The 9766-nt window shown below is 39.0% G+C and overlaps 1 protein-coding gene and 1 long non-coding RNA gene across 2 annotated transcripts; both read right to left on the bottom strand.

The window, feature by feature from the left end:
• Nucleotides 1-543: 543 nt before the first annotated feature.
• LOC148193409 (uncharacterized) lies at nt 544-1954 on the bottom strand. The gene is made up of 2 exons (XR_015782408.1): nt 1890-1954; nt 544-1299 (listed from the first exon to the last, which is right to left on the bottom strand). It is a non-coding gene; the product is annotated as an uncharacterized LOC148193409 (long non-coding RNA).
• A 5096-nt stretch (nt 1955-7050) lies between these two features.
• LOC148193408 (uncharacterized) lies at nt 7051-9606 on the bottom strand. The gene is made up of 4 exons (XM_088098019.1): nt 8305-9606; nt 7990-8213; nt 7656-7913; nt 7051-7567 (listed from the first exon to the last, which is right to left on the bottom strand). Exons 1-4 carry the CDS (start codon nt 9133-9135, stop codon nt 7051-7053), a joined length of 1830 nt encoding a protein of 609 aa, XP_087954145.1. The 5' UTR covers nt 9136-9606.
• Between the last annotated feature and the right edge of the window lie 160 nt (nt 9607-9766).

Genomic DNA, 9766 nt, shown 5'->3' with positions numbered 1-9766 from the left:
GTCTTGCGATGATCATCCGTGTGGATGTGAGCAGATGGAGAGGCGCTGCTTGAGGATGCGCTTGAAGATGAACACTTAGAGGAAGAAAACCTCGTCGAGGTCGAAGTGAAGGCCGAACAGTAGTGCGTTCGGTTATCTGTTAGTTTAGTTAGATTAGAGTACAGTATTAGAACGACCCCTCCCCTTTTGATTTTATTGACCGATCGATATTTCTATTTTGTCCTAAACCGTTCGGTCTGGTATGTTTAGGTCGAACGTCGTTAATTGTATTTTGCTTCTTGTAAGGCCGTTCGGCCAGAACCTGTGCTTTTGTTAATTAAGACTGATTTGGTTTATCATTAAATGTAATTAATTCTACTATATGGTGTTTACTGTATTTTTGGGATGTTACACTTACCACATAAGCTAATTTAATTTGTAAAAAAATCTAATTCCAATTTTCCTTTTTATATTTGTCTCCAAGAAGGAGCTTGTATTGAAATTTATATAAACATGCCTCAACTCTAAATATTGTGTTAAAAAGCGAATTTAAAAAAAAAACACTTAAAAATGTTCGCACCTTGCATTTCTGTCAACTGCATTTTTCTGTTATGTATTAATGTACATGAAAATATACCAGAACAAGTGATCAGAGATATATGCATAATCTTAAGTTACAATAATCCAGTGGAAGAACGAGGAAGTCAGCCATCATAAAGCAACTAAGTGACACTCAAAAGTGGAAACCGAACAAATTTTCGGCTCAAAAGAATAATCGCAACGATAGTGAGTATGTATAATTCGAGCACGTTGGAGAAAATATATTTCACCGTGAACAGTAGTACCTGGAGGCTGCTGATATTCTTTTGGGCAGGGTGCCCAGCCGATAGTTCATCCTCAGAACTGGGACGGTTTCAGTCCACTTCAGAGCTGTTCCTCACAGGTCGAGATGTGTTGTACAGTAAGAGACCACACAGAAGAATTCCACAGCCAAGCAAAAAAAATGGGCTCAAGCTTGTTCCCTCGGGAAGATATGGTAATGGTAGAGAAAGAATATAAACCGATATGGGCACTGCAAAAATCATAAGCACACGTAAGCTAAAAAACTATTAAGAAAACCTGAGGTACAAAAGACCTTACGATTCATAGTTTAGAATGCAACAAAGAAGAGTGAGATGCAATGATAACGAGTACCTGACAACATTACTAGAAGAGAAGATACAACTGCAGAAGAAGTTTTTACTGCATTAAGGAGGGATATGTTGAATGCCAAATTGGTAATTATGTAAAGCAGTGGAAGTAGGGGAGCGCCATCACAACCTAAGCCAGAAATTGAAGAGGAATACACATTATATTAAAACTTAAACACAAAAGAAAGTTAAACCAAGGTTCAAAATCATCTAAAGGGTACAAGACAAAAACTATATATAAATTTATTGATTTCTTACAATTATGAGTTTTAATTGTTTTATATAAAAATGTTAGAAATAACTAAACTCCAAGTAATCTAGTTATAGACGGGTTAAATCATTGCTTATATACTATTCGGCCTTTTACCTGAAGGACTAAAAGCATCTATAATCCTAGTACATAAAAGGTAAGGTATCGAATATGACATGAACCTTGTGATAGCCACAAGATCTACCCATCGAGACAAAAACCCAATGACATATAGACCCACTTCAAATTCCATACCATTAATTAAAACTTGCCCTTGTTATTTTATTTATTAATGCAATTTTGAAAATTCAAGGTCATAAACCCAGGAAAATAATCATACATACACATAGTAACTAATCTTGATAGTGTTTTAACAACAGAAGGTGTAATAAGAAACGCAGACAAGTACTAGAAAACCACGTGAGGATATATATGTATAATTGCATTGCTACCAATTTATTAGATCTTACCTGGTTTACCTAGAAAACAACCGGCACCGCTTTTAAAATATGAAGGAAGTTCAGCAAATGGTATGTGTAAGACCTTGGAAAATTAAACCGTAAGCCAGCTGTCAAATCTAACTAATGCACTGAAACCCTTCTCTGATTTCATTAAAAACCCACTTCCATAACTCTGCAACTCACGCCAAGTGTCACCAGGAAAGAATTAAAGTCAGTAATGGGGGTGCAGGTGTCGACAGGAGAGACGCACGTTCGTGTGGACGTGGGAGAACAAAATGGATTTTCTGAAACACTCTCCCACTCTCCTGCACGCATCTTCTCCCTTCCAAACTCAGACTCTATTTTTCTCCTCCTTCTCTCTAGAAAGCTTCCATCTTCTCTCTACCATAACTCACCACTCTCTTCTCCGATTCATATTCAGAAACCGTAGGAGCATCCTCTGAGTTGAGAGCTTCAATCTGAACAGAATAGATCCAAGTTCTGAAACCGGTAAGTCTCTCGACTCTGGACACTCGTTTCTGAGTTACATGCAAACCAAGATTCGGCTGCATGCAAGGGTATAAGCTAAATTCTTCTACGTTTCTTTTGGTTAGATTTAGTGAAGAACTTAAGAAAATCGTTGAGGGTAGAAAGCCATAATTGAACGAGACAAAGTCATACTCTTAGACGTACACCACTATCCAGGTAAGGGAAGCTTATTGATTTAATTCGTATGGTGTTGTATGTTTGCTGAAAATGATTGCATGTTGAGTAAATGTATGTATCCAGTATGAGTATGAATGCATGATGGATGATGGTTGAAATGTATGAATGTGAACCTGAATAATTATGGTGTATGTTGATTAATCTGTATGATGATGATGGATATTTATCAATGAGAATATGAATTATTAACGTAAATGTTCTAAAGTTTGTAAATTTGTAATTTGAGGTGAAGTATAAAGTATGCACTGGTATGTTGGAACTTAAGTTTAAAATTTGAAATATGAAATCCTGAATATGATAAAATACGTTCGTCATCGTACGGTCTTATACCGTTCGGTTTTCTAGTAAAATGTTTAAAAAGGAATTCTTTCATTTGGAAAGAGTTCTGATTGAGAACGAGCGTCCTCCTGTGAAAAAAAACTAGGTTTGAGCGTTCGGCTTAGCCTAGCGGTATCTGAGTCTCTGAAATGAAATAATGAAATTATACCTTATACTTAAAATTAGTAACGCTCGGTCGTATACCTAGCGTTCGTCCTAATGAGCTCTCGGTCGTATACCTAGCGTTCGTCCTAATGAGCTCTCGGTCTTATACTTAGCGTTCGTCCTAATTATTGCTCGGTCACCTACCTAGCGTTCGTCCTAAGTAGTGTTCGGTCTTATACCGAACGCTCGTCCTTACCTTTGATTTCCAAACGGGCGTAAATAGCGTTCGTTCTAATATTTAGTAAATGTATATTATCGCATTCGGTCATTGACTGGCAGTCGATCCCTTTAAACAAATTGTTCTCAGTATAGTTAATTAACTGGCTTGTTGTATCTTTATCCATTTGGATTCGACCTAGAGTCTTTGTACCTAAATTATTCTGAATATTGAGTGTATATCTCTAAGAGTCGGTTCATTCATCTGGTTCGAGTAGCAATGACGTTCGTCATATCATTATGTGTTGACTTATTCTGATTGGCAACGAGTCCTTTTAAATCTAGTCTTTAGCGTTCGTCTTCGTTCTTCAGAAGACTGAACGTTCGTTATTTTATGCTCTTAAAACTAAAGATGAAAATGAGGATAAAGTGTAATATTCTGAAGTGTGAACCTTATTTAGAGTGATTATATGATGATGGATTTTGGACGAGCGTTCCAGGGAGGAACGACTCACGTATATTGAATATTGGAATTGGTAATGTATGAATGTGGACAAAGCTTGGCCGACGTTTCATCCTGATGTTCCGTGAGTACTCGTCCTCACGTAGAGGGGGTACGTCATGTGTGGGAACGGCAGGAGGTCCTAGTCCTTAGGAGTACTTTGGACGGAACGGACTAACCTCGGGTGGCAGCTGATGAGAATTCCAGTTACTACATCATCCGGGTGCACGAACGTAGTAGCTACACAAGATTCATACAGTCCGGACAGTCAGTCTAGCATCAGGGTTTTGATGGAAGTGTCTATTAGAATGTATTTGATTGTGCTGGTATATGTGATTGTATGTTATTAATTGAATTAAATTATATAAGCTTACCCTGTGTATTTTCCTTGTGTTGTCCTGTATTTGTACGTCCGTCCTTGTCCTTGCAATGATCATCCGTGTGGATGTGAGCAGAAGGAGATGCCTTGTTGGAAGAGGCGTTGGAAGAACAATACTTGGGGAAAGAGAATTTAGTAGAAGTCGAGGTGAAGACCGAAGAATAGGACGCTCGGCTTGTGTTTACTTATTTTCGTTAAGTGGACGTTCGTCCGTTTTTGGTTTTTAAGTTTCTTTACGATCGTTCGGTGTTGGTTTTGTAAACCGTTCGGTCAAGTATGATTAAGTTGAACGTTTTTATTCATATTTATCTTCTTGTAAGGCCGTTCGGCCAGAACCTGTGCTTTCGTTTTAATTAAGACTGATTTGGTTTATCATTAAATGTGATTAATTCTACTATATGGTGTTTACTGTATTTTAGGATGTTACAGTATGCCTTTCAATTTTGAAAGTAAAGGTAGAGACAGAAATACGAAAAGAGCCTACAACAAATATCACGTAAACCATAAATGTACCTTTCAATAATTAATCAAGGCTTAATTACCTACTTAGTCCCCATGTTCGGAGGTAATTTGTTGTTTAGTACCCGGTTTTAAAAATGTAGGCATTTGATACCTATGTTTTGAAGTTTGTATCAATTGAATCCTACCCACTTAACGCCGTTATAATTGATAACGTTTTTCTGACTGTGTATGTGATTTGTGCAATCGTGGCAATGAGGTGGCTTAAGTGAGTTGACGTGGCAGGCTGAATTGGGAATTTGAAATGGGGTTACATTTTTTAAATTGGGGAAATAAACTAATTAGGGTTTTTTTTAGGTTTAATCCTTTACTACATCCCTATTTATGTACGAATGTCTCAATTGGGTCCTCGTTTTTTAAAGTGTATCAAAATGGTCCTTAATTTTGAAAATTCATATCAATTGAGTCCTTCCCGTTAAGTTGGCTGGACGGCGTTAAAAAAATTGATGAGTGGGATGCTGAGATCAGGAAATGTTATTGACGTGGCATTGACCTGGCTTTATGGTGAGTTTTTTACACAATCAGCGAGTGCTTTATGGTAAATCAAAACGCAACGTTTTGATTTTGAACACAATCAGTGAGTGTTTTATGAGAAGGAGAAATCCCTAAATTGCAGAGGGTTTTGTCGAGGGTTTTCGGTTGTCTTTTGTGGTTCCAATTTGGCGGACAATAGGTAACGTTTCTAGATTTGCGAGTGATCTATTGGTGGTATTTCGGTAGAATCAGGAAGGTGTTGGCGGTGAAGCACGTGGAAAGCAGTGGCGAAAGTGTTCGAAGTGAACCATAAAGAGAAGGAGAAATCCCTAAATTGCAGAAATCCCCAAATCGGTTGACGCAGGTGGGTGGGTTTAAGAACGCAGTTGTTCGACGCAGGTGGGTGGGTTTAAGAACGTAGTTGTTCGTCGCAGGTGGGTGGGTTTAAGAACGTAGTTGTTCGTCGCAGGTGGGTGGGTTTAAGAACGTAGTTGTTCGTCGCAGGTGGGTGGGTTTAAGAACGTAGTTGTTCGTCGCAGGTGGGTGGGTTTAAGAACGTAGTTGTTCGAAGACGATGTCGAAGGAGCATTCTTGTTGTTCGTCGACATGCAGTGTGTGGCGGAAGGAAAACCGTAATTTGTGTTCACCGATTTGCCACTGTGGACTGAGATGCGCGCTGAGAACTGCTAAAACTTTGAAGAATCGTGGCAAGCAATTTTGGGGATGCTCGAAGTATAAGGTATGATTTATTTGACGTTTGTATTATGTGGAAGTGTTTTTGAGAATCAATTGTTGTTTATACAGAATGGTGCTGAAAAGGGTGGTTGCAACTACTTCAAATGGTTCAATGATGTTGTGGAAGAGGAAAGGGGCAAATGCTTAAAGTGTGAAGGAAACAAAGAAAGTTCGGTGCACAGTGAAGAAATGGATAGTAATAGGAAAATTTTAGTTAAGTTTGAGAAATCTTTGTTGGTTGTTCAAAACTGGATGAAGGTGTTGATATTTTTGGTTTTTCTTTTATGTGTAATAAATACAATTTGCGTATCAATGTTGATGAGAATGGGCTGATGGGTTGTAACCGTGTTGTACTTTTCTTCCATTTCAATGAAAGTCAGACTTCTTACTAGTGAAAACTTTATTTTTGTTATGAAATGTGATGAGTAAAAATAATGTTATTATGTTGAAGTTGTAATGTTTTTATGAGTCTAAAAAAATCTGCATTGCTCAGGGTCACTGTTTTATGAGTGTATATATTGCTATCATACACCTCCTTTGTGGACGAGCGTCCTATTCTCGCTGGCCGACCGTGCACCGAACGTCGTCTGTGGACGAGCGTCTTATTTCTCGCTGAGGGAGCGTTCTCTAATGCGTCCATAGTGGACGAGCGTCCACAGTGGACGAGCATGCTCTTATCGCTTGGCCAGCTTCCTCTCGAGCGTCAACAGTGGACGAGCGTGGTCTTATCGCTTGGCCAGCGTCCTCTCGAGCGTCAACAGTGGACGAGCGTCCTCTTATCGCTTGGCCAGCGTCGTCTCGAGCATCCACAGTGGACGAGCGTGCTCTTATCGCTTGGCCAGCGTCCTCTCGAGCGTCAACAGTGGACGAGCGTGCTCTTATCGCTTGGCCAGCGTCCTCTCGAGCGTCAACAGTGGACGAGCGTGCTCTTATCGCTTGGGCAGCGTCCTCTCGAGCATCCAGAGTGGACGAGCGTCCTCTTATCGGTGGGCGACGAGTTATTTACAAAAGAAGACATCATAATTATTTACAAAAGAAGACAAAAAAGAGGATTTAACATCAAAATTAGCATTATCAGCTGTGTTAGAAAAAGATAACCAAAGTACTGTCTAATACAAAAAGAGCACCAAGTTGCTGTGTAATACAAAAAGAGCACCAAAGTACTGTCTAATACAAAGAGACATTAAAAAATACATTAAAGTTGTTCATTTATCCCCTTAAACTACAGCTTCTTCTTCATTTGATGATGGGATGTTTGGTTGAGTTGATGGGTTACTTTGTTGTGTTTGTTGTGCTTTGGTGCAAGAAGTCCTGTTGTGGCCGAGTTCCTTACAAATGCCACATCTTTTCTTGAAACCACCCTTCCTCATTCTTTTGTCATCCTTCACCAACTCCCATTGCTCCAACCTTCGCTTCTTCTTTGGTCTTCCAGGCAAAGTTCTTTTTGGTGGAGGGAGAACATCTTCATATGTGGTAATCTCCCACATATTGTTACCATTTATTGGATAGTTAATTGAAGAGTATGTTTCTTCATATGTTGACTTCCTAAAACAACATGGAATGAATTCCTCTGCATCAAGATTTAGGAATTTCATAGCAGCTAACGAGTGGCAACATGGTATGGCAGTGATTTCCCACTTCCTGCATGTACACAAATTTTCATCTAAATTGACTACAAATTTGTCACCGGCTTGGGACACATGTCGAACTTCAAAAATCTTGTTTCCTGACCAGCTGTAAAATCCAAACAAGAAACACATTATAATCATAAACCACTAACACATTTAAAAAGAAATCATAAGTGAACAAACCTCATTCTTACCACGGTATCCAATATTTAGTTAACTGAGACTCCTTCTTTAGTCTAGTCTTCATTTTTGGACAAATGTTCCCAGAAAGTGATTGACTTTTTGTCCTGTTAGTTGCCCATCTCTTCATCAAGTAAAGCCGGATTTCCTCCATCATGGTTACGATTGGCTTAGACCTTGTATGCAGCATTACACTATTGAAAGCCTCCGACAAGTTGTTAACCAAAGTATCACACTGAGCCTTGCTGCTGAATCTTGATCTTGACCAGTACCTACAACATATATATGTTCATCAATGTTACTGTGAATATTTGGCAGATTTTTAAGAATAGAAATTTAAATACAAACCTGGGAGGGATTTTTAACAAGTATTTGAAAGCCTCATCGTTAAGTTGTTTAATATTTCTCATTTCTGCTTCCCATGCTTGTGGATGGGTTGCTGTAGCTGCCTTCCACATCAAACGCTTGAGTTGTTTTCCAGGGAATTTCTTCCTAAAATTAGCGTATAAGTGCCTAACACAGAAACGTTGATCAACTCCAGGCACGACTTCTTGTACAGCTTGTAGTTGTCCCTGTTGAATCAAATTATGACAGTGTTGTTAGAGATATGATTTCAACCTCAAAGATAATTAACATAATCGGGGAATAGGTCATGTGCATTACCTTTTGCTGGTCCGACATGAATGTAAATGATGAACTTACTTCCTCCCCACCGAGATCTTCAACCAGAAGTTGAAGGAACCATTTCCAAGTATCCTTGTTCTCTACTTCGACCACGGCATACGCAAGAGGTAACATTTGATCATTTGCGTCTCTACCAACAGCAGTTAACATTTCACCACCATACTTTCCTTTCAGAAAAGCACCATCCAACCCAATTATTGGCCTGCAGGACACAAAACTATCCTTGCAGGCCTTTAGACATGTATAAAACCTCATAAAACTGATTCCATCCACATTCTCTTGAACTTTGACTTTTACTGTGGATCCTGGATTACGAGCTAAAACCTCATTGGCATAATCATAAATCCTTCTATATTGGTCTTTGAAAGACCCATCAACATTTTCTGAAGTAATGGCCTTTGCCCTATAAGCCATACATCTAGATACACCCACATTCCATTTTCGATTTATCTTCTCACGAATTTCCTTTCCCTTTACTTGTGGATTTTCTCTAACAGTTTTTTCCAACCTTTTACTGAGCCATTTTGCATTAACTAATCCTAATTTGTGCTCTCTACTACATTTGTGGTCATCAACAATAGTCCTTAATTGCCACGTATGAATGGCTTCCATATAACCACAATATGCCATCCAGGGGCACTCTCCTTTAGCACCCATACATTTTACCCTCATTCTCTTCTTATCATTTTTAATATATTTAATATTTCTGCCATTTTCTATTGCATATGTTTTAATGGCATCCACAAAGTCTTCCTTGTTAGCAAAATAAGTTCCCACATCCCATTTATAATCTACCATTGTCTTAGGCATGCAGAAGGTTACAAACTTCCCATAACCCTCCTCTTCCGCATCTTCTGCTTCACTTTCTGCTCCACTGTCTAATTCATCAGATTTTCATTCATCATCGGACAAACCTCTATGATGATCACTATTGATTCCATCATCCACATCACTATCATCAGATTGCACATCAACTTCAACATTACCAAACCAATCTGCCACTCTATCTCCTACCTCCTCTTCTAAATCACACTCAACATTAACATCAACCAGACCTTCCATACAGTCGTAATTAACCTCCTCATTGCCATCATCATGACCACTACTGGTCCAGCTTCGAACATCACAACCATCCTCTTCAACCTCACCCACACCAACATGTGTTTCAATTTCTCCTTCAACAACATCATCATCCTCACCTCTCTCACCTTCATTAACAGCCACCTCAAATTCTCTTTCACTGTGTTGTTCACATTCTGTTTGAATTTCTCCTTCAACAACATCATCAGCCTCAACTCTTTCTTCTGACACCACAACAGTTTCATTGATTCCATCATAGTGGCCTCTCTCACCTTCATTAACAGCCACCTCAAATTGTCTTTCAGTATGTTGTTCACATTCACCCTCACCAACCTCTGTTTCAATTTCTCCTTCAACAACA

The sequence above is a fragment of the Vigna umbellata genome, chromosome 9, assembly GCF_029865625.1.
Source record: "Vigna umbellata cultivar VRB3 chromosome 9, Vumbellata_1.0, whole genome shotgun sequence".
In the NCBI taxonomy this organism is placed as follows: domain Eukaryota; kingdom Viridiplantae; phylum Streptophyta; class Magnoliopsida; order Fabales; family Fabaceae; genus Vigna; species Vigna umbellata.
Note: the sequence above shows the minus strand (reverse complement) of the source record. Positions and strands in the feature narration are given on the sequence as shown.

Coding starts and splice junctions, on each gene's coding strand:
- LOC148193408 (XM_088098019.1), bottom strand. CDS start 9,135: ATGCCTAAGACAATGGTAGATTATAAATGGGATGTGGGAACTTATTTT. Junction 8,214..8,304: donor TCATGTCGGACCAGCAAAAG/GTAATGCACATG, acceptor TTGATTCAACAG/GGACAACTACAAGCTGTACA. Junction 7,568..7,655: donor ACTAAATATTGGATACCGTG/GTAAGAATGAGG, acceptor TGGATTTTACAG/CTGGTCAGGAAACAAGATTT.